The following is a 24,410-nucleotide window of genomic DNA, read 5'->3' as shown; positions in this document are numbered from 1 at the left end:
GTGTCTGGCAGGAGTGGAATTATCCACCCCCGTGTTGGGGATTACCTGGGTTTCTAGTAGTTCAGGATTCGTTTGAGCCCCAGAGCTTGTGAGAGAGCTCCCCTTGCAGATTCTGTTAGCAATGACTAACTGTGCATAGCCTTGTTGCTGGAAATGTGCAAACCCTTGTAGAATCTTTCTAAATTCTCTTGTCTCAGTGATTGATAGTGATCATTGAGTTTCATTGCCTAATAATATACTGTTGGAAAAGTGGCTCCTTTTAACAGTTTTGAATTTCCAGTCTTTTTAATTGATTGCATGGCATAGCATGCTGGGTTCTTTTGTGTTCCCCATCTCCATTCTACATTCTAACCACTAATTTATTTTATCTCCTTTCGAAAGTCAGCAACATCAGTATTTCCATGTCTGTTATTCCCATTGCTTTGTTTGATCTCCCTCTTGCATTTATGATAACATGAACTGTCTTATAAGGAAGAAGATACTATTCTGCTGAATTAGGATCTTTCAAGCACATGCTTAGCTTGAAGTCCTGGGATGGATTTACCTGCAGGCTTTAAAAATAGTCCTGTATTTATGGATCCATACTGTATGTATGGATTTAAATGCTTTGCTGAGTTAAATGCTTTGCTGGATTTACCTGCTTTGCTGAGAGAGATCTTATAGTAGGTGCAGATTGAATTCTAAGCAAACTGGTAGCTTCTGGCAATAGGTAGAAAGGGTCTACATGTGTGTTTGGGAAAGGGGAGTTGCATTTAACAGGGCAGAACTCACCAGCAATCATTGTTGGAGGAGCTTGGTTTCAGAGGTAGGACTAAAAATGAGAAACAGAAGTCAAAAAAAATCCTCTTTCCCCTTTCTGGAGTCCTTGGAGCATCAGGCCATGACTAAGAAATCTGCTACATTGGAAAGCATGTGCCTGGTCTCCTACATTTAGCTTTCAGGCAATTAAAATAGTTCCTTAAGAAATAATTTGCAGCAGTCTTTGTAAATTTAGACTAATAGCAGGTGGTGTTAACTAGGGAAGAAAGTGCAGCTTTTGACCAGTTTACAACAGTGGGGGCAGGCCTTTTTGGCAGGTGTGCTACCAACTAGCTCCACTACTGTCCCTGAGTGCTACTCTGATCCCTTTCCTCTGCTTTCTGCTCCCTGCTCTGTCCACTGCTGTTTTTTGCACTTGCTATATCTGCCACTGCTGCCTTCCCCTCCCCAGACACAGAGGCTACCTGTGCCACTTATGGCATGATTCCACAGTTTGGCCACCCTTGGATTACAAAATGGGTTTTCTGTTGCTTCTGATGTGCGTGGCAAGATTGGAGGAGTTTCTAAACCATCTGCTGAGACTCACACAGATGCAGTGAACTTGAGACAAAAATAACTAGGTGCAGCTTTGTGGCTTATGTTCTGCAGAACCTCATGCTGGATGACTGTGACTGTCCCATCTGGCCTCCAAAATCTGTGATTTTGTTTCCATTCAACAGGACTGACCCCATTACCCAGCAGCTCTCCATCTGCTTATTTCTGTGCTGAAGCTCTGGCCAGGGCTCCATCTGTAGTGTTTCTTTGTGCCCATCTCCCCACTCTGTCCTTGGTGCAAGTCAACCCCTGTGCACAGAGGTTCAGCCTTGCACTACAAGGTTTTGCTGACATAGCTATGTCAGTGAGAAGTATGGAGAAAAAATGCACCCTTAACTGACACCATTAGAAAAACCCTCTGCAGGTTTTCAGGAACAACTGATCATAGAATCATAGAAAATTAGGGTTGAAGGAGACCTCAGGAGGTTATCTAATCCCACTCCCAGCTATATCATCCCATCCAAGCTTTTGTCTAGCTGGGTCTTAAAAACCTCTGAGGATGGAAATTCCACCACCTCTCTGGGTAACCTGTTCCACTGTTTTACTACCCTCCTAGGGAGAAAGTTCTTCTTAGTATCTAACCTAAATGTCCCTTCCTGCAGTTTGAAACCATTGTTCCTGGTTCTGTCATCTCCCACCACAGAGAACAGGTCTTGCTCCATCCTCTTTGGAACCCCTCTTCAGGTAGTTGAAGGCTGCTATTAAATCGCCCTTCAGTCTTCTTTTTCCCAGGCTAAATAAGCCCAGTTCCCTCAGCCTCTCTTCGCAAGTCATGCACCCCAGCCCCCTGACTATTTTCCTGGTCATGCCCACAATTTCTGGTAACCCTCCTATATTTTCTTTTCAGATTTACCTGAAATACATTCTTGACTACCCCCTTGGTGACAAGCTGAGGCCTAATCTGGAGTACATATTCGCTCAGCTTAAGTGAGTGTGTAATTATTGTTGTGTGTGCTTTCTAGAAATAATTGGTACTGGAGACCTTTCCTCCTGCAGGTATTTTCATTGATTTCGGTGATACAACTCACAAGTAACATCTATTCATAACAGTAACATCTAGATCGGGGCAGGGAATTATTTCAGGAAGAGGGCCGCTTAACCAGTTTTGGCAGGCTGATGAGGGCCACTTGACAGGTGCCCCGCCCCCTGCTCACCATCTTGGGACCAGTGTCTCAGGGCCAGCACCAGTGGGACCTAAAGTGGGGCACAGGCTGGCAGGGGCCTGTGGGGCTGGGTTGGGCTGCACCAGCTGGGAGGGGGGGAGCTGGCCTGGCTCCATAGAGCCCCTGCCGGCTGGCTGGGACCCTGTACCCCTTCTGCGCTGCTCTGGGCCCCGCCAATGCTGGCCCCAGGACACTGGTATGGGCCTTGTGCACCCACTCGCTCCCAGTGCCCCCCCCGAGCCCCACAGTACAGGTGGGGAGCAGTGCACAGCCCCGACCCCATGCTCCACGGCAGGGAATGAGCTGGTGCTGAGTGTGAGGAAAAGCGGCCCCTTCCCTGCCCTGTGACCGGCGCTCCCTACTCCAGCCTCTCACAGCCCTCACGGGGCTGTCCCGAGCAGGCACAGGCAGGGGCAAGGGCGGAGAGGCAGCAGATGGCTTTGGGTAACTGCTGACAGCTACAGAGCCTGGGCTGGGGGGCAGGGGCTTTGGGTGGGGGGCAAGGGGCAGCAGGGCTGGGGGGCAAAGGACACAAGCAGGGCATCCTGCCATGTACCCCCTACCATCATTTTATTTTGAACAGGCACAGGCAGCCCCAGGTGGGCTGCGAGCTACTGCAGCACGGGGCGCTGGGCACGGGGCAGGTGAGGGGGCCGCTTCCCCCCCCACGCGCCGCACCAGCTTGTAACCTGCCTCCACTGCCAGCCTGGGCCCCATGCCAGCTCCCGGCTCACCTGTTGGGGCTGCTCCACAGCGGCAGCAGCTGCAGCCCCACCACTTGTTGCGCTGGGCAGTGTTTGCCACTGCCGCCTCTGGGCTGTCCAGCGCACAAGCTCCGGACAGGTAGCAGCAGCCAACGCTGCCCGGCATGGCAAGCAGGGGGGCCGCAGCTGCTGTCGCCACGGAGCAACCCTGAATTTGAAGAAGCCTAGGATAGACAAGGGGAAGCATATATATTTCATGCCTAACCAATGATAGTGGTCTAGGCTGTGATTTCAATCTCCACCTTCAAATCAGCATCTCCTGGAAGAAAGAGGAATTGTGCCTAGAGAGAGGCAGAAAGCCTTCTGAGAGCCTCCTCTCTGGGCACAATTCCTCTTTCTTCCAGGAGATGCTGATTTGCTCATGGTGTGTACCAGCACACCATAATTCTAGTGCCTGCCTTGTTATTTCAGCTTTGTTGACTACTAAAGTGAGGTGAGACAATGGAGCCAGAGGCCTGCCCCTTCCCCTTTCTGCCCAAGTATGTGGGAGGGGCAGACTAGTGGGCATACTACTTGCTTATTCCTTCTTCCCACAACTAAGTTCCCAAGTGTCCTGCTTGTACCAAGGTGTTTGGCATATGTATTTACCAACATTTTGAGTTTCTTTGCTGTTGTGAATTTCCAGCATATTGTTGAGGTCACTAACCCACTTCTGCTTGTTAACTTTTTTTTCTGTAGTTATGATTATGAGACTGGAAGAGAGTCTGCGTTGGAGATGATTGCGTACCTCTTTGAAATGTTCCCTCAGGTAACCTACGTCTTAGTTACAATCATCAAAAAATATCAGTGCTTTTCAGCTGGACGCAGCAACGTGGTCTGCAGATTGGTTAGAACCACATGCATTTGGCAATTCACATTTTCCTAGCTGGAATGGGCTGTTTAGTCGCGTCAAAGAATTAGTGTTGGTTCGGCTTGGCAAAGCATGAGAGAAATGACGCGTCAGAGATTCACACTTGTCTTTCAGTGATTCCATGTGAGGTTTAGTCATTTTTTTAAATAAAATATCATTCCATACTGTAGAACCTGTATGGACTTGGAAGTGGTTGGTTAGCGAGAGATGCTAAAATAGCATAAACGAAACATAGCAGAATGGGAATTTACATGCACATGCAGCAGAACCACTGGATAATGGAACAGCAATAGCTTCTTGAAGATTAAGGTGGAAGCTAAAATTCATCTGTTTAAAAGTCTGATTTATTGTTCTAATCCTTTTCTTTGGGATATTGTTTTTCAGAAAAGAAAGATAAAATTCAAATTGTCTTTTGTAAAGCTGGGTTTTTTGAGGAATTTCTCTGTAGAATCACATCCCTCACATTTTGAGAGGCTCTTCATCTCTTAGATGATTTGGCCTATAACCTTCAACCTCACGGGTTTTTTTTAGCCATGCTGGAAAGAGGATTTTTAATGGGAAAATCACACACGCGCGCACACACACGCACAGACGCGCACGCGCACACACACGCACACATACCCCCTTGTATTCCCATCTATTAGTCATACTTAATGGCTCCTATTTTTACAGTATCTAAGAGTTTCATCATCTTTAGTGTATATTGGCTCACACCTCTTTAAGCTAGGGAAGTGCTGATAGTGCTGATATTTCCATTGCATGATGGAGAATTATAAGCATGGAGGAACTAAGGCCCAGATCATGAAAGATATTTAGGTGTGAAGCTGATTGTTTTCAGTAGTTACCTGTAAAGGTTTTGAGTATCTGGGTATTAGTGACTTGTCCAAGGTTATACAGATAGTCTGTGATAGAACAGTCAAGTCTCTGAAATCCTGGTGTAGTGCCCCAAAAACTGGACCAGGGTCTGTGTCATTGTGGGGCAACACTAACACATTTGGGGGATACCATTGTTCATATGTACTGTAAAGTTAAAGTCTCTTTATTGTCACAGTCCATTGGGAAATCGCTGAGTGGATTGATTGTTTTGTGTTTCTTTCTAGGGATTACTACACATATACTGTGGGTTATTTTTCGTACCTCTTTGCATGATGATGATAAATGATGACTCTGCAAAATGCAAGAAGATGGCAGCCGTAGCAGGAAAATCTCTTCTCAGCAAGATAAACTCAGCAAAACGAGACCTGATGTTTTCACTAGTTACCACATGGTTTAACAGTGAGAAGGTATTGCTGCTCTGCACTTACCACATGGGGCTTTTCTCCCTGAGGGATCAGAATTGAAGCAACTGAGATATGTATAAACATGCTAGATTAGGTGCCATGTTCAATGTACATTGAGTTGCTGGTGAGGGGGAGGAGATTGAGGAATATAATTGTCCTAGCAATATAGATTTTTAAAGTTCTGTTATTAAGTGCAGTCCTCCCTGGCAAGGAAAGAAGGAAGTGATAGAGATGCCTTCTCACAAAGATTGAACAGTGCAAGCAGGCATTCGCTGCCATGGTTAAAGTTACAGATTGGCTTCCACTAGAGTCACCCTTATCTTTAAAAACTCATAGCTTTCTGAAAGTTCACCTTTTTATATAGAACAGGGGTTGTCAACCAGGGGTAAGCATACCCCTGGGGGTACTTGCGACAACTCTAGGGGTTATGTGTGGGCAGATGGGGATGGAGTGCTACAATGCAGCATCCTGCGCTGTTGTGCAGGTGCCGCCCACCCGGTCAGGGGAGGGGCGGGGGAAGCTCACATGCAGTGGCTACTGCCACTCTGTGTCCGGCTGCTTGCCCCCGCACTCGCTTGGCAGCCGGGGGTACACTGTTCCATGTCCAGCTGCCAGGGGGGGTGTACAATGATGCAAAAAAGTTGAAAACCCCTGGTATAGAACATTACTGTTTCTTTAGCTTTTGCCCAAAGTTTAAATATTTCTGGGACAATGTTTGAACAAAAGCCTTAGAGTTGTTTTGATATTAATAGTTGTCTGATTACAGAACTTTCTGGTTCATTTCTGCTTAGTTTCTCCTCTAGCTAATAGAGTGTAGCAGTTAAATACTTTGGGGCCTGCAGTTCTGACTTACGTAGTTCCATGGATTGCACTTCTGAGGACTTTGGGATTTGTTCCCATTCAACCAGTGCAAACAAAATGTATGTATTTGCACTCTTCCATCTAAAATGTTAGACCTTAGAGTTGTAAAAGCTAACCAAGCAAATGGAGTGCCCCTGTGCAGTACCATCAGAATTCAGGATCTCTGAGAATTGTGCAGTTCTCATGCTGAGAGCCAACAACCTCAAATGTTCAACTTCAGGCCGTGAGTCTAGGTTTTTAGAAGTGACTAGTGACGTCTCTTGGTTCCCAGCTGGAGTTAGCTGTGAAGGAGCCTCATTTTCTGAGGAATTCTGGAATTCTGTTACCTTCTGAGGTATGCTCGTTTGGGAAAACCCAAAATAATGAGGGATTTGAAAATGTCGTCTGTTCTACCCTATGCCTTGGACTTTACTGCAGCGTTGACTGTTTTATATATGAAGAATAGTGACTTTTACAAATTATGATTATCCTGTTGTCCTTTCCATTGGCAGAGTTCACACAAGAGGTTAGCTGCCCAGGCCTGTGGCTTGTTTGTGGAAGCCGAGGGGGTGGAATTTCAAAGACGACTTGGAGTTGTTCTCCCACTGATTGAAAAAGAAATTGACCCTTTGAAATTTGACGATGTAAGTTGAGGAATGCAACTTTTGGGGGAAACAAGGTTTTGCCAAGGGAAAACCCTGGTGTGGGAGAAGAATAAAAGAGCAAAGATTAAATTTGGGATAGCTGGAACTTTTGAATGCTGTTTGTTGAGCAGAAGGCCTGATGAGAAAAACGGGCCATATGCATTGCTTCTTAAAGCAGTGGTTCTCAAAGTTTTTGGACTTGAAATACCCCTCCATTGGACTCAAGGCCCCCCCCCAATAACTTTTGTGATTGTGATACCCAATTTAGAAGACTAAATCATATATTACAGTGCTTACCTCCTCACAGAGGGCTGGGCCCTGGGGGTGAAGGGATCCTTTAGGCAGGGACAAGCTTGAATCTTCATTTGTCTGCTTATCTCTTCATGCCTCAGGGCACCCTTCAAAGGATTTGATGGCACTCCATGGCGCCCAGACACTCTGGTTGAGAATCGCTGTCTTAATTGATAACAACATCAATTTAAAATCACATTTCTGTCTGTAAATGAAACCCCCTCATATGCCCAGTCACAGCTAACGTTGGGGGCAGCAGGGGTATGTCTGTACAATACAAGACAACGTTGTGTTTTGGCATACTGCACTAGTACGCCCCATCTCTCAGCAGATCCTGTTGGCACATATGTTAAGAGAACTGTCACTTTCTAAACAGCCATTCTGAGTAACTTCATGATTGTTACTATAGCCCTCATCTCTTCATACATCAATCTCCACTGCAACATTGTGATATCTGCATTTCCTATTGGATACTTGTTAGAGTAGGGCCTGCATTTGTCCTGAGGTAACAAAAAATCATTTGGAAAAGAATGGTAATTGGAAAGATATGAGTGACGCTATATACCCTTTTGGCTTGTGGACTCTTATGTTTGATAGCTGGTGGTGGATGGTCAGTCAACTTTGCCTAATCATGCAGCTCTTTCCTACAGAAATAGAGAGAAAACATATTTGAACAAATGAAAGTTGAGTTGTAAGAGTGTAAAACAATGGTGGGAAACAGGCCATAGCATGACATGGCTCAAAATCCATTTATTTAAAAGAGGCTACTAAGTTAATGTCCTTTTAACTGGGGGTCAACAACCTGAAGTTCCTGTGTATGCACAAAGGTCAGAAATACACTACTAGGGAATGGCCTGTAGTCAAAACTATAGAATACATTAAAACATTTGGTTCAGGTCCTTTTGTTCAGTTGTGGAAAATCTCTTTAGTGCATGTGATGATTTGGCTTCAGATAACACCACTTCTCTGATTCCAGTCAACCTGTGATCACTGTAAGACCTTGGTCACAGGTTATTGGAAGCTGCCATGAATTTAATTAATAAGGAAGGGCAAAACTCTGAACAAGATAAGAGAGACCTAGGAAGACCTGGGTGATGTGAGATGACTGTTGATGAAGTTGCCATTATGCTGCCATTGTTGATGACACTCAGATCACTACTATGTGCTGTAACATACCCCTGATGCTTATGTAGATAAGCAGGCTGACTTTATATCAGTCAAGCTGATAGCTGGAGCCTTGATCAAGCTAAGGAAGCAGCGTACTAAAATTCAATTTATGTTGCCTCCCTATAATAACATAAGTGTTTTGCATCTGATACAGATAAATCCTAAGAATTAGGTTTGATTTTAATCATTAGAACTAAGTGATATATTGCTTGTAAGTAACAGAGATGACTGATATAATAATCTTCTACAAAGATGCATGTTTTGCAAAGGAAATATTTTAATGCAGTTGTTGCCTGTGTACTAAATATACAATAAACCTGTCAGTTCCTTAATGTCAATAAGAGGACAATGTGAGAGATTTCACACAGGAGTCAGATATATGCTGTGGAAATCATCATCTTCAATCCAGACTAGTCATTACAGCTGTGTTGATTTACATTTCTTCTTAGATATCTGAAGAGACTGAAGAAAAGGCTGCAGATAGACTGCTGTTCAGTTTTCTTATTTTGATAACAAAGCTAATCAAGGAATGCAACATTATTGAGTTGACCAATCATAATGAGATTTTGAGCAATATCTGGTGTAAGTACAAAAGTATCTACTGCTCTATTAGAAGGAAGATTATTGGGATATCACAAATGTACGAAGTCCCAAATGTAACTGTCCAAGATTGGTCAAATAAGGTTTGTACGCCGTCACTGGATCTCCAATGTATGGCAATAATAATAGAAAATGCATAGAAAAGATGCTAATAGAAAAAAGGTTAGGTAGTCTGACAAAGCAATATGGCTTCCTGCTCAGGTTGCTGGGAAGTGTTTTGGAAAACTAAAGAGCAAGTGGATTCAAACTGGTGAGTGTTTGGCTGTAGTTGCATCCTCTTCAAGCTTTCATTTCTCCTAGAAATATCAGGTTCTCTTGATGAAACAGCCAGCCAGTAAACAGCCAGTGATATGACGTGGTCCAGCACTAGGGCTATTGTGGAAGGTCACATAGTACAATTTAGAATAGCATACAATTTATAGAATTTATAATTTCTTAGAACTGATGGGGCCATACGTGGTGCACTAAGAAGTTCAGCTTGCTGCTTTGTGTTCAGGATATATGCTTGCTTGCTGGTAGCAGAGGACCTGCATCTGATCTAATGTACCCTTCAAAATAACACAACTGTTAAACGTAAGAGATGACAAAACTGGAGGTCCTGAAATTATTCAAGAAGCAGAAGCCCTGTGGGTAGGCAGAGGCCATGCATGCTTTCCTGTAGTTTACATCTGTGCCTGATGAGAGGTACTAGTTCTAGCAGTATGAGGACAACTCACTTTCCATTCTAGGGCAGTTATGAGTGTTTTGGCTGAGCTTGTCTGTAAGGTTTCCAATTGTGATAGGACTTTATAACCTGTCCACTGAAAATGACTGACACCTTTGCAGCTCAAAAAGTTAGTGAACAGTAATGAACCATGTGCACCACTTAAGACTACCAGAGGTGGTATGTTTGGGAACATGGTGGTAGCATGGTGGAGGCTATTAGATGCTTACGGGTTCAGGGTTGGACTGAATGCAGAACCAGCACAGCATACAATAGCCCTGACTGTAGAATGGGCTGTGGTAACTGCAGTCCCCCTATATATGTGCACTGTACATGCACTGCATGGCTGGGGTACTTGCTTAGGTTTCCCCTTATACCCAAACAGTTGTATTAGCATTTGTTACAATGACTTTCCTTTTCCCTGTTCCCAAAGGCCATGTCCAGTCCCATTTGCGGTATCCTCACAGCTGGGTGTGGCTGACTGCTGCTCAGATTTTTGGTTTGTTGTTCGCTTTTCACAAGCCAGAAAAACTTGTCAGCAAATGGAAGGAGAGAAAGGCAGGAAAGAAGAGAAGTGCCATGTCAGGGCCATCAGCATCCACCTTCCTCACAGATGAGCTGGACAAAAAGGTTGGGATGCTGCCGCTAATGCTTTCTGCTCCCTGCCAGGCCAGTGTCTGGGTGGGTTTCTGGTGGCAGGGATGCAGATTAGTGATAACTGCCTGGCCGGCTGGCTCCTTTTTACTGTATAGGTGCTGACCCCCAGTCATTTCACACACCTGAGCAGGCTTTACTCATAGGCATTGAGGGTGTTTACCCAGATCTGCTCAAAGACCCCAGGGATGTTGTGAAGGACATCTCTGAGCAGGAGTGCTGAGCACAGTCAGAAGTAACTTCTAGCTGGGTGCTTGCCTCCTGTTTGCCTTCAGGAGGTGTTCCCTGTAGTACTGAAAAGTAAATCCCTGGAGTTATGTGGCACCCTGTGTGATGCCCCCCTTATAAAAGTACTGCTTCTTTCTCTCTGCAGATGAAGGAACTCGCCTTAGCGTTCTGCCACCAGCTGCAGTCCAAATTTCTGGATCAGTCCCTTGGGGAACAGGTAGGAGTCAGCCCCCGTATGGGTATGCTGCAAGTCTGTGACTTGGGGATAAAGCAGAATGTCTAACCAGTGCCTCACAGCAGTGAAAGTTAATTGTGAATGCTGTATTTACCCGTATCCAAAATGACTTTGAATTTAAGACAACACCCGCCCCCACAGTTAGATTCTATATATTGAAATTTATAAATGTGTTATAATTTTCCAGGTGTAAAATTTAATTATTGGAGGGTTGTTTTAAATGTGTACCCCCCACTGCTACAGCAGTGGAAGGTGGGGCAGGTGGGGTTGTGGTGGTTCAGGTAGACCCTTGCCCTGTGCCCCCACCTCAACCCCCATATCTTCCCCCTGCAGCCAGTCCACCCCCACTGCAGTGCCTACACCAGCTGCTGCCTGCTCCCCAAGTCTCTGCCCCCTTCTCCAGCCCTTACTGTTAGATGTGGCTCCAGGTTCATTTCCTCCCAAGCACAGAGCACGTGGAATTGCAGTCTCTGCCTGGCCCATGCTACAGTGTCCTGGGACAGGCAGGGGACAGAGTTTCCATGGGCTTTGTGCCCTGGGAGTGAATGGACCTGGAGCCATGCCTGACAGCAAGGGATAGCAGGGGGCAGAGGCTGAAGAGGGTAAGCAGCTGCTGTGTCTCTGACTCTGCACCCCCTGACACACTTGTATCCAAGACAAGGTGCTTTTCCCCCCATGCTGAACAGGGGAAAATGTCTTATCTTGTATTTGAGCAAAGACAGCATGTTCAAGCAAAGTCCATGTTCTGCTGAGGTTAGCAAATGGCCTTAGGGTGTCCCAGAGATGGCTCCTGGCAAATCATTTCTATGCTGGGAACTCACTAATTCTGTCAAGCTGCCAGAAGTGGCATTGATGCATCTTTTACCAGCTACCACCAGGTTCAGAACCAGAGCAAAGCAAGGCACAATGCAGAGGGGAGGCAGTATGTTGGAGTAGGGCTTTGCCGTGAAGAGGGGAGACAGTATGTTGGAGTACGGCTTTGCCATGACAGGTTCCTGCGAGGCCACCTGCCACTGTCCTGGGTAGCCCTAGCATGCAGGGGCAGCAGAGTTCTGTCACAGCCACAAATGATTCTCCATACCTATCCCTCCTCCCCACTTTGCATGCTAGAGAATTGTGGCCTGGCTGTTCACTTGTGAGCTTACACTTCTGCAGTTGACATGGGTCAGATTTCAACTGGAAACTGGTTTGAGACGAAATGTAGTCATTACCCCTTTATTGCCAGTCTCAGGTCATGGTACAGCAGGGTGCGTGGGATTCCCCTGGCAGAGGGACCGGCAAGAATATCACAGGGAAATCAAGGGCTTTTCTACCACCCCTGTGGATGATGGTCACTATCTAGGGAAGTTGCAGGACAGCCATAGATAGCATCCTTGGCCTCGGGGCATGCTGCAGCCTGTGAAAAGGTGGGGGCTAACTCTGCTACATGCTGCTACCTACTGCTTCAGTTGCTTGGCCTTGATGTCATTGTCTTGTCAAAGCCCATCAAGCTAAGGGAAAGACTCCCTTCAGCAGGCTTTGAATTGGGCCTAAAGTCAGATGTATGTGCCAAGTGAATCATAAAATAACTCTGTCTTGTGCAATGGTCTGAGTCAGTCACATCCCCTCAAGCTGTATGAACTTTAAAACCTTGCTGGTGGTGAAGCAGACACCCAATTCCTTGATACCTCAGGGTTGGTTTTGGCATCTCAGGGAACTGCTGTGACTAATTGGTCTTTTTAACTTTGAAGGTTATAAAGAATTTGCTGTTTGTGGCCAAAGTTCTCTATCTTCTGGCCCCTGACTCAGAGAAGGATGAGGAGAGCAAAGATGAAATGCATTGTGAAACAGGAGCACAGGATGCTTCTGAGGCTGAAGGTGAGGAAGCTCCAGCTCAGGAAGAGGAGGACAGTGAAGAAGCAGAAGAGAAAAGCAGGCCAGCCACACTGTTATGGGTGATGAAAAAGCTCTCCCTAATGGCAAAGCGAGAAGCAGCGTACTCCCCTAAAAGCCCTTTGAAGGTAAGTAAGAATTGCATTGTTTCCTCACTCCTTTGACTCAGGATACTACACTGTGAGGAAGGCTGTGCATTGTTGCCTTTAACTCCAAGGAAAATAATTAGGGGTGGCTGTCAGGAGGCAGAGAAGTTTGTAGTTGCTGAGAGATGAGAGGTAGGAACTCTTAGGAGGTGTAAGCAAGGTTTTGTCTTTGCAATGTGTCCCTCTGGGCCTTCACTCTGTCTGCATTAGTTTTGAACTTGAGTGAATTGGCTGGCATATTGGCACATACCAGTCTGGACAGTCCATGTTTCTTTAACATGGGACATGTGCTTGTCTTGGGACATGTGTTTGTAGTAGCTGCATGGCCTGACTCAACCTAAAACACTAATGTAGATGCATCTCCTGGGGGCTGAAGAATCAAGAGAAGATTAATTGCATCAAGCTGAAGGTGAGGAAGAACAGGCCCTGGGATGGGGAGGAATGGCAATTGATACATGGCAGGCAGGGGAATGCAGAGCTTTCTAATGGAGGGATTGTGCTTGCTGAGGGGGAAAGGATGAGGAAGGTGGATGTGAGAGGGACTGAGCCTTCCAGAGCACAGAACTGAAGAGGAAGCAAGCAAGAAAGACCCTGAAAATACATTGCCTTGTCTTCTGCTGCCTCTATGCAGAAGGGCACAGGGTCTGCTAATCCTTAGTCTTCTAAAGCGATAGGCAGAGTGGGCTGTCAGTCGAGTTGTTCTTCAAATGCACAATGGACACATGAGTCTCTAGAAACCCAACACTAGCAGATTTCATTCTGGACAAAGCAGTTTCCACATGTTTTGTCAATGCATTTCAATGCCCAGCTTGCTTATTTGTGCACAGCTGCCACAGTGCAGTTTGCCCCATGTTTATGCCTTGAGCTTTACCTCTCCATTCATGTGACTGTGACCTAAGTGTAAATAGTGAACAGCCTAATGTAACTATAGCACATAGCTATGAAGCGGGGGCTGCTCAGCAGTGAGACTGTAAAATGGTTACTCGGCCCTCTCTCCTAACTAGGCTGTGTAAATTATTTACTAAGTGTCTGAAAGAGGCCCATGGTCATCTAGTGTTGAAGTGCATGGAACATGTCTTTGGGGCAGTAAAATGAGTTTTTCCTTCCAGTCTCTGTATCCAGTATGTTTGTATTTTCAGAGAACTTGCATCTTAAAGTTCCTTGGAGCAGTAGCAATGGATCTGGGAAAAGACAGGATCAAGTCATATCTTCCAACAATCATCACACCGTTGCACAGAGAGCTGAACAGCACATATGCTGAGCAAGGTATGCTGTTTCTGTGTTAAGATGATGACAGATTTCTGCTTTATGCTATTGGGAGAGAGCCCCAACACATACCCTGCCTTGTATCTCGACTCTGAAGAGACCTGCTGTTATTCAGTGAATTATAACCAATTAGCATATACCTAGCATATGCCTCAGATAAGGATCGCATCCTGTTGGCAGGGTGGAAGTGAAGTTGATGACTCAGAAAAAGACAAGGGTCTTAAAGGAAAGAGTGTAAAACTTGACCAGAAGGAGTCAGTGCCGTGACTTGCATTGACTGGGAGGTACAACATTGGTGTCAAGGAAGAACAAAGGATGGTTGAGGGTAGTGAGCCCTCTCTAATTAAAGTTGCAGTAGTTTCTTTACAAAACTGATTGCATTTTTTAAAGCACTCTGAACTCACAGTCAAAGGGGCAGCATGCCCTGAAAACTGTTTTGCTGGTATAGGGCCTGGGGTAGAGTTAGTACAAGTCTGAGGTAATTTGGTCATGGTGCTCCAAAGTCTCTCCAATGACCTGGTTTTAAAAGTACTTTTTTGATGCATTTTCCCCAGCTCCCCCAACATGTGCACACTGCTAAATTAAGACACGGGGCCCAGAAGAGGCATATTCAGTGCCTGGGCCTGTATGGCCCATGTCACGTGCACATAGTACTGAGGCTTGACTGAGGTGGCATATTTAGCATATGGAGCTGAGACTAGGTAAGTTAGATAGGAAAGGGTAAACCCTACTGACATTTCCTACCTGCCATGCACAGTGTAGTTAGCTTTGTCTCCTCCCTGAATTAATTCCATCATTTCTGGCCCACTGCGTTAGTTGTGAAGGTAATACACCAGTGACTTGCAGTACTGAATTGACCTCGACAGCTATGTTTTATATTGTGGAGAATTAATTGTAGGGAGAATTATCTTTGTTTTTTGTGTTGGTGCAACTGGAGTGAAATCACTTACATACCAGCTGGATTTGCTGAGGATGCATGAGGACTAAATGGAGTATGTTTTCTGTTTGGTTGATCAGATCCAACACTGAAGAATCTTTCACAGGAAATTATAGAACTGCTTAAGAAATTAGTTGGCCTGGAAACATTTTCGCTTGCCTTTGCTTCTGTGCAGAAACAGGCCAATCAGAAAAGGGCAGTCAGGAAAAAACAGAGGGCTTTGCAGGTAAGGTTTTGTTTCCTACTCATTTGTAGCTTAAGACATAGTTAACAAGCATGAGGAGACAGACTTGGGGAACTGCATTTTTAAAGTAATTTTTTATTCCCTTTTTTATTCAGACTGTAGCAAACCCTGACATTGCTGCCAGGAAGAAGCTGAAGAAACACAAAAATAAAATAGAGGCAAAGAAGAGAAAAATAGAGTTCTTGAGGCCTGGATACAAGGCCAAGAAACCAAGGAGTCATGCACTGAAAGACTTGGCAATGGTAGAATGAAGGCAGTTTTCTCCCAACAAGCCTACTCAAGATATCTGGAGTATATATTTAATAGGTAGCTTGAGCCTGTAAATCACACCAAGGGACTGCAGTAGTGTATACCTATAAGGACTTCTTACTTAAGTGCTAGGACTCTGGAAATTTCCAACACCAAAAACTGTTGTTGCAGCAAGATATCAGTAGCTGAACATAATTTCCTCAAACATAACCGATGATACTATTTTTAAAGATGTATTTATTTGTAATTTTAAGGTCCCTTGGTATGTGTATAATCACCTCAAGTCTTACATAGAGCCGTTTATTGAGCTTTCCTCCCTTAAAAGTGAGCTATAGCCTGGACTGATTTTTAATTAGTCCATTCAAACCCTTTGGTTTGCTGTGCATTAATAAACTGGAATGGATTTGAGTACAGTTTAATGTACTAATACCATGGATTTTTCTAATTAAACTGTGCTGCAAGCACACTGGAATTCATGTGTGTTTGCTTCATTTTGTGTCTAGCAATGTTTAAAGCCCCAGGGCCTAATCTTATTCAGTAGCCGAAGATATGTGAATTCTAAAATCAGCACCAGGAAATAAAAGGTGGGGGAATTTGTGTCTCTGGTTCAAGGATGTGGAGTACCAAGCAGAGCTACCTAGAGAGATTACTTGATAGTCTTGTTCCAACATACCGTATGCCAGAAGTAGTAACTTGGTTTTGCTTGTCTGTAGCCTGGCCCCACAGCTTCTTGGGTAAGTAAGTGAGGGGGAATGCTGGTAAGAAAACTAGCAAACAGTTGTCTTCTGCTCCTCCTATAGTGCTTCGCAGAGGCACTGGTGGATTAGACAAAACCTTCAATGGAGGGTATGGGCAAGACACCTTTTAGTATGCTTTAAACCAACATTAGCTGTATGTAGCTGTGTAGTTAGAATGTTGTCAAACCTGTTTCTAGTTCTTTGTATGAGGGCGCAGTACTATTGAGTGGCTGGGGGAGAAAATACTTCCACCATTCCCCCAGGCTGAAGTGGTGCAAAGAAGTGACAGAAATATGGACTGAACTACTCTGGTCATTTAGGTACCTGTGCCAGATACTCTAAATCTACTTCAGGTACCTACTATATAACAAACAAGTAGGTATGTTAAATGTAGGAAACTCCCTTATTATACACACAGTTTTCATTCCTAGCCTCAGAATTGATGAAAAGGGAGCCTTCAAGTAGAAAACTAACAGCAGTGTATTGGCTATAGTCATAATTAACATCAAATCTCACAGGCATTGAGGGGGGAAATATACACAACAGAGAAATCTAGGCTACCCTAGTGACAGTTCAAAATTTTATTAGTGTTATTACATGAATAAGATAGCCACTAGAATTCAAAACAATAGAAAAACTCCAGCAAATATTTCCAATTCTCTTCCATACAAATCAACATAAGTACATACCTTTAAAACAAAGGAAAGCAAGACAATGCAGTATATAATGTACACAGACTTTCAGTGTATGTTTGCAGTTCAAGATAAGTTATCCACTTTTTACAGAAGTCAGATTCAGTCAGTCCTATTTACAGCAGCTGTGGCATTAAACTTGTTTGCAGAAAGAGGGATGTTGGATGTAACTGAATGTTATTGGTCAAAAGCCTGCTTACTGTCTGCTCTTCAAGGTCTCCACCAGCCTGTGGAGAAAAAGTTCAGTTTACTAGTGGCACTTATTCCTGTGCAATTCCAGCCCCTTTTGTATGCAGAAGGCCTTAGCTATTGTGTCTTTATTAACACTGAGTCAGCTACTGAAGCTAAGAAACTTTTTGAGATCTTTCATTCCCATTAACATCCTGTGAATAAAACAAGAGTAAGTTTGAAACAAGTTACAAGTTGACAGCATAATGTCAGACATCTATTTTTCAAATTCAACTCTGAAAAGAAGAGATTGAAGAGATCACAGAATAAGAGGTCTGGCCAGGGACCTCAAGAGATCATCTAGTCCAACTCTTGCCCAAAAGGCATGAACACTCCCCCTGTAAATCATGCTATACAACCTGCTCTTGAAAATCTTCCGAAGATAAGATTTAGCAGCCTCTCCAGGTAGCCTGCTCCAATGCTCAGCCACTCGAATGAGCTTCCTAATATCCAGCAAAAATGGCCCCTGCAGCCACAGAGAATAATCTAACCATCATCCTCTTTATAACTATCTTCAGGTGTTTGAAGACTAATCAAGTCTTTTCTTCTCCAGACTAAGTAGTTCCAAGTCATTCAATCTTTCCTTTTAAGTCATGATTCCCAGTTGTCTAGTCACTCATCTTGTCCACAGGTATATTTGCATACTTGACAAGTGCACATTTCCCTTTTAGGAATCACAGTTTTAGCATTAACAGGAAAGACTTGATCACTAACTGTATTTTGGACAGAAAGAGCTCCTTACCATTCCATGGCCTCATCAAGCCCGGTGCCTTTGGTTGCAGAAGTCTTAAAGATCTGCCATTTTCGGTCCTTCAAAGCTGGTAGGCCAAGCGAGTTTGCCATTTCTGTAGGAGTCATGGCCTGTTCCATGTCCTGTTTGTTTGCAAACACCACTAAAATGGCTTTCTTCAGCTCTTCTTCCTAAAACAGAAACTCAGTTAAGTCACTGGACTTCCCCACCCCCCCGTGAAGAGGGTTAAACAAACATGCAGTTGTGTTTTAATGCAGCAAAAACTTACCTAATGGCTAAGAACTGAAGTGACTAGACTAAGTATTGTTTTCTTCAGTTTCAATGATATGCTTTACAGAATCCCTTCATAAGACGGATTGGGGCTTACAAATAAAGCTACAATTAAAATTTGATGTAGACTCGCTTTACTGCCTACATAATACTGCTTGGATCAGTTTTGTAACTAGAGACTGCTTACAGTATATTTTATTTTCCCTATAAATTATAACAAAGTTTATGCATGGATTTACAACAAAAGCTCACCTACTAAAACCCAATTCCATCATCCTTGCTTGTGAAGTAATGTTCTGTTTAAATGCAAGTCTGGCAGTCAGCCTTGAGTGGTGAAACCTTTTAGTAGCTAGCCATTCTATTAAACAGATTACGATATTCAAACCTGTTGGTCATACACAGGCTGGTCAGACCTGGCAACATGGTAAGATGCAAGGAATAGAGAATTTAAGTTCACTGCAGAACACCCACAACCAAAAACTTGGCAAGGGTTGTTCAGAGAGTATAAATGAGGAAATCGCAACTTGATTCCGTGACCAGATATGCACTGGTTGTTTTAGATTACAAATCTTGCCTCAAACAATAGCTCTTACTTTAATTATATAAAGAGCATCCTTTTTTTTTTTTATTCCTTACCTCCAACATAGCGACAAGTTCCGATTTTGAAATGCCAATTCTGTCTCGATCACAGCTGTCTACTACATAAATGACTGCATCTGTATTGGAGTAGTAACATCGCCAATATGGCCTAGTGTGGGGGGGAAAAGAAGGGGAGGGGGTGTCATTCACGTTTACACCAAGGTAACCTGAAATTTTATTGGTGCTTTGGCCATAACTTGAAAAACTCACTTTACCCAAGGATAGACAGTTTTCTCCCAGGAAAGTGACCCTAGGAACAACTAGTAGCAGAAAGGAAGGAAAAGAACCCTGAAGGGGGAGAGGGCAAAACAACTTGAGCATCATTATTTATTGGGAGAATGAGGTTCTGCCAAAGAAAGTTTAGTTATTGAAAGGAGGAAAACACAGCAAATCTTAATCCACTGTTTCTGACCCTAGCTTTTGCAATATTTATCAAAAGCCTAGCTGTGTAAAAACATTAACTCTGCCATGGATTTTTCTTAGTCAGACAACAGCTAGAACATTTAAAGCAGGCAAAAGATGTGGTTTAAGCAACTCTTTAAAAACAGACTGGCCACTAACAAGGATCACAGGTAAAGAATCACATTTCAGAACTGTTTTACTCAGGATCAAGAGCATTTGCAGCCAAGTAAAGCAGTAATGGTCTTTAGCAGAGAGGGAGAAAAGAGTGCATCTAACAACACCTGGGTCCCCAAGAGAAAACCTTACTTCCAACTCCTATAGCCTATTCAAAAAAAAAAAAAAAAAAGTCTGCAATTAAGACTAAGCACTACTAGTTTACACTCTCTCAACCTATTGCCTAAGATAATGGATTATTTAAAGTGATTTAATACAGGTTTCCCTCACGAACCAGTTTTGAGTATCCACGCTTAATCTATATCCCATTTTGGCTATCATGGTACACAGTTTTGAGTAACCATGGTTTTCCATGGCTTCACATCAGCCCACCACCTGCCATTTTTCCCCATAAGCCTTTTGTCTTGCCAACCACAGGAATATTCAGGAACCTAACTCCAGCAGTTGGCAAAGGAAACCTGTACTTCTGTTTGCATATGGGTTCACTTTCTAGTTGGTTTTTGTATCTAAAATAGGGATAGCAACAAAGAAGACTAAAAACCTTTCTAGACAGCAGTATTTCATTATTGATTGGGTGCTTTTGAAAAAACAGGCCACAAAACCAACTTGGACTGATTTTCAGAAGTGCCAAATACTTTGGAAACCAAGTGTGAATCTTAAGTACTCAACCATCTGGAAAAAAAAAAAAAAAGTCAGGCCCTATTCCTTATTCAAATTAGCTTTGCCATTTCAGTCTTAATAAAGTAACATTTGTTACCTGATACTTGTCTGTCCTCCCAAGTCCCAGACTTGAAATTTAAGATTCTTATATGTTACTGTCTCAACATTGAAACCAATTGCTGAAAGAGAGAGACCATTTTGGTGCTGCTTTTGAGAAAAACATTACAACAAGTTTTTATTACAACATCTGTTTTAATATTTTACTTATCACATTTGAAGAATCTGACTTAAAAGCTTATGTATGTGCCTCTTAACAGATTGTAACAGCTTCAAATAAGCATTCAAAGAATGTTTCAAGAGAAATCAAAGATGCAGTTTTTAAAAAGAAAAATAATTCAAAGTTACAAAACAAGCAATATATGTATAAGATGTAACTGTAACTAAGATTCAGAGATTCAGAGCTGGTTTCTCTATCAAATAAAGCAGTAAGAATAGGCTTATCATACTTCCTTCCCTGCAGTTTGATATGAGGAACAGAGACAGGGTCTCCAGAATTCATTTTAAAGCTACATTTCATGCCCAGATTTTGCTGAACTACCATTACACCTTATTCCACATTTATATCCTGCAAACAGGAACTTACTTAAAAAAAACGGTAAAATTTAAGCAAGTCTCAACACTTCTTTCAGAGCTCCCACCGCACACAATAGTAACAATATACAGTTAATGCAACATTAGGTTCCAAAACCTTGAAACCCTTTGAAACAAGCAAGGCCAACACAATTCATACATGTGCGCATTTCAGAAACAGAAGTTATTTATAGTGAAACAGGTTGCAGGGGGAGGGGGTGGGGGTTCACTCACTGGGAATAGTGGTAACAACTTCTCCAACTTGTAATCTGTAGAGAATTGTTGTCTTTCCTGCCCCATCAAGTCCCAAGATCAAAATTCTCATCTCTCGCGTGCCAAACAAACTGGAAAAGATGGTCGAAAAAAAGCCCCCTAAAAAATGGAAAAACAGAGTAGAATCAGTGTGGAAACACCACCAGGAAGTCTGACAGCTTTGATACATCACCGTAAGCAGCAGGAAGTACAGCTGCAATACTAGGATTCTTCCCTCTGACGGAACTGGAACCATCTCAAGCTGTTGCTAAGTTAGCTGCCTGGTCAGCCATCCATACCCTTGCTGTTTGCCTCCAGATGTTCCACTTCAGCCAGCTAGATCAGGTTGCAGCAGCCAGTGTTCCTGCTATAGTTAACATTTACTGCTACTCTACCTTTGAGAGACAAAGAACTAATTTCTGGCATTTCTATTTCCCTCTAATTGCATTTGTGTTAACTGTACAACAGTCTCCCTACTAAACTAAGAGTATGGAACAGTATTAATATATTTATTCAAGTGTCTATCCATCTCTAGAAGTGCTCATCTAGATTGGAAGCAACCTGGTTGAACAGAGAGGTGACTTAAATCCGTGGTTCCCAACTTTTTTAGACTGCGGACCAGCACACTGTGGACCGGCAGCCAACCCTTTTTTATACTCAGTGTAAAAAAGGGTTGGCTGCCAATCCACAGTATGCTGGTCACTTCTGGACTTCCAGTCCGGCAGCCAACCCTTTGTGACCCACTTCCGAGCTGCAGCCCAGGGGTTGGAAACCTCTGACTTTAGTAACTTTACCTGACTACATTTCCACTGCAGAGGAAGACAAGCTAGTATGGCCTAGCAGGGGAGATTAATTACCCAACTTCTTTTTGGGCACAAGTTTTTTTAATCTTTATGGTCAAATATTAACTAGAAAAACTGTCACTGTAAATCTTGGAGCAAGTGTTCAAAATTTGACTTTCCAGAAGATACTACTAGATGGAATTCCCAAATGAAGCTTTACATTAAATGGTTGTACTTAGAGAAGAAAACTCCTTGTCAAACCAAAATACCACCTGCCCAATATTTTAGGCTCCAAAAGGGAAATGCTTTCTGGTGGACACTATTATGCTGATACAGGAACAAAAAATAAATAAAAATAGTGAGTCATATTACCTCCAACCCCAGGATTTAATCTTGAAGTACTTTTGAGTTTGTGTGCTATATGCAGCTATTTTTAAATGCATCAGGTTATTGCCTCACGACTTTCATTCTTTTTAACTTTCAGCCTAATATCTATAAGATGCTTATTTACTAGCAAACCCTGAATCACCCAAGGCAACTGTGGGCTATTAGATTTCTTTAGGGAGATAAAAAGCCCCAATCCATTTGTTAAGCTAGCTGTTGGAATAAACCCTGCTTAAATGGCATCTAGGCCAGGCACCATGCTATACTTAGTGGATGCAAGAGACACAAAAGAAAAGAATTCATAGAACTGTTAAAAATCCTCCTTGACTAGTAGTTTAAAGACATGTAGAAGTAGTGTTTTATGGCACGACACATCCCCACCCACAAGCATTAACCACTATAATGTTATAAAAGTTAACAAGAAATATCAGCGCTTAGCATCCTAGTCTGTCTTCCACTTGCTGCTCTGCAGTGGCTGTTGGAGAAAAATGTGAAAGCCCCGCAATACTCCCAGCGCTCCATCAATAACAGCCCTGGTGCAATGAAACTGGGCATGCAATACGTTAGCACCATGATTTGGGACACCACAAACAACCGTCACTAAGCAGTCTGCATTTGTCTACACCTGACCTTGCATTAGCACAGCTTTGCTGGTTAGTTTCTTTGACTGGGAAACCACTGGCTGCTGCCAAGGCTGGGGGTTTTGATGGGGGTTTCCATTCTGCTGGGACTGAAACCCAGAGGTTCCTGGCTAGAGTCCTACAGCCAGAGAAGTGAGGCTGCAAGGGGCCTCCTGAGGTCAAACCTCTCCTGAAGCAGGATCATCCCTATACAAATCTATCATCTTTCTAAACTATATCTAAGACCACCCGGACCCAGCCCAGACCTAGCAGCCCAACCTGCCCCAGGTAAAGCAGGGCCACCATAGTAACCAACGTCCTGCTTCTGTAGAAGGTGAACATACGCTCAAGAGAGCCCAGCAGAGGACTAGGTAGAGCAAGAGACCCCCCACAGCTGTACCAATCGGACCAGGGGGTGAAATTCCTCCGCGCCACCAAAGCTGGCAATCGGCTTGAGGCCGAGCAGAGCCCTCTGGCCAGGGCCCCCCAGCTCTGGTCCCAGCAGGCGCACTAGCACCCCCCAGCCTGGGCTGCAGCCAAGCTCAGTGCCTCTGAGGGAGGCCTAACGGCACCTAGACACACAAGGTAGCAGAAAGGGGGAGAGCAGGCAAGCAACAAAACCCATAAGCCAGGAAATGCCCCAAGCTGGACACAGGTACTGCTACCACATGGTCCTGCCGCCTCTCCCCTACCCTCCAGCCAGGGACAGGCCGCAGCTTCCCCAGCGGCTGGCGCTTCCGCTCAGGGGCATGGATCTGGGTCAGGAAAGGGCCGGACTGGGCGGCAGACGGGGGGCGCGACCCTTGCCCAGGCTCGTCCGGGAGCTCGGGTCGGGCGGAGGGCGCTGGGGCAAGGGCTGGACAGCGCGGCCCCGGCAGCCGCGCGGGGCCTCTACAGAGCGCGGCGCAAGGCAGCGCAACCCGCCGCGGAGAGGGCGGAGGAGCCCGGCGCTCACCCATGACGAGCCGTTGCTCCGCGCCACACCAGACAGAGGCCGCAGCCCGCTGCTTCCACGTCGAACGCTTCCGCAGCCAGGTGAGCGCAGCGCCCGCCCCGTCCGGCTCCGCCTCTTCCGGCCGCTAGACTTAGGACTGGACTCGCGGCTCGGCTGAGAAGGGCGGGGGAGCTCTGCGCATGCGCGCTCCGCTCCCCCTCGGCTTCCAAACAGAAGTTTGCTAGTCGTCGTAATACCAGCGCGAATCTGCCGCCGCGGATCGGGCTCTAGAGCCAGCTGAGGGGGGCGGGGCTTCAAAGGGTGACGACACGAGGGAGTGGGCGGGGCAGAAAGGAAAGGTGACGACACAAGGGAAGGGGCGAGGCTTGGTTCTTAACTGGGAGCCTGCGTCTGTGCCGCGTGCAGCAACGCCAGGCTGCGAGGGAACAAAGCGCAGATTGAGCGGCAGGGGAGCTGCGCAGTCCTCAACACTGGCGGGGGTGACCTAGGCGTCGCAGTGCCCGTGCTCTGTCATGGGCACTTCTTCCCCTGCTGCTTGGCTTCCGTCTGTAAGGAACAGCCCGCTACCAGGTAACGCCCCTTCGCGCCCTCCTTCCTCACCCGACCAGGGCCCCGACCCCCTGCGGGTGCTGGGCCACTTCATTAGTGAAAACGTTGATACTAAAATGGGAATAATCATTCTTAGCAAAGAATCCCGTGCAGTAACTAAGTGCACTGGCCGTTGCAATGAACCATACTCGTTTCAGCG

At 44.7% G+C, this 24,410-nt stretch overlaps 2 protein-coding genes across 2 annotated transcripts in view; one reads left to right on the top strand and one right to left on the bottom strand.

The window, feature by feature from the left end:
• Positions 1-16,646, top strand: part of UTP20 (UTP20 small subunit processome component) — a 101,978-nt gene extending 85,332 nt beyond the window's left edge. The window contains exons 52-62 of the mRNA XM_090042822.1: positions 2,201-2,280; positions 3,959-4,028; positions 5,231-5,413; positions 6,763-6,894; positions 8,802-8,934; positions 10,089-10,285; positions 10,683-10,754; positions 12,503-12,772; positions 13,930-14,056; positions 15,074-15,219; positions 15,333-16,646. Coding sequence (XP_089898948.1) covers positions 2,201-2,280; positions 3,959-4,028; positions 5,231-5,413; positions 6,763-6,894; positions 8,802-8,934; positions 10,089-10,285; positions 10,683-10,754; positions 12,503-12,772; positions 13,930-14,056; positions 15,074-15,219; positions 15,333-15,488 — 1,566 coding nt within the window. The 3' untranslated portion in view covers positions 15,489-16,646. The remainder of the gene's footprint in view (positions 1-2,200; positions 2,281-3,958; positions 4,029-5,230; positions 5,414-6,762; positions 6,895-8,801; positions 8,935-10,088; positions 10,286-10,682; positions 10,755-12,502; positions 12,773-13,929; positions 14,057-15,073; positions 15,220-15,332) is intronic.
• Positions 16,647-16,781: 135 nt separating this feature from the next.
• On the bottom strand, positions 16,782-23,816 carry ARL1 (ARF like GTPase 1). Its single transcript, XM_090042825.1, has 6 exons — positions 23,663-23,816; positions 20,904-21,041; positions 20,137-20,218; positions 18,801-18,912; positions 17,886-18,064; positions 16,782-17,142 (listed from the first exon to the last, which is right to left on the bottom strand). Exons 1-6 carry the CDS (start codon positions 23,664-23,666, stop codon positions 17,112-17,114), a joined length of 546 nt encoding a protein of 181 aa, XP_089898951.1. The 5' UTR covers positions 23,667-23,816; the 3' UTR covers positions 16,782-17,111.
• Positions 23,817-24,410: the final 594 nt, after the last annotated feature.

Source organism: Crocodylus siamensis, chromosome 4 (genome assembly GCF_052110815.1).
Source record: "Crocodylus siamensis isolate JL-2025a chromosome 4, ASM5211081v1, whole genome shotgun sequence".
Taxonomy (NCBI): Eukaryota; Metazoa; Chordata; order Crocodylia; family Crocodylidae; genus Crocodylus; species Crocodylus siamensis.
This window is presented reverse-complemented; position numbering and strand designations above follow the sequence as displayed.

Excerpts from the sequence above, each read along its gene's own strand:
- ARL1 (XM_090042825.1), bottom strand. Across the intron at positions 18,913-20,136 it reads GGAGGACAGACAAGTATCAG|GCCATATTGGCGATGTTACT; the intron begins GTAACAAATGTT and ends CCCCCACACTAG. Across the intron at positions 17,143-17,885 it reads CTTGATGAGGCCATGGAATG|GCTGGTGGAGACCTTGAAGA; the intron begins GTAAGGAGCTCT and ends TTTTCTCCACAG.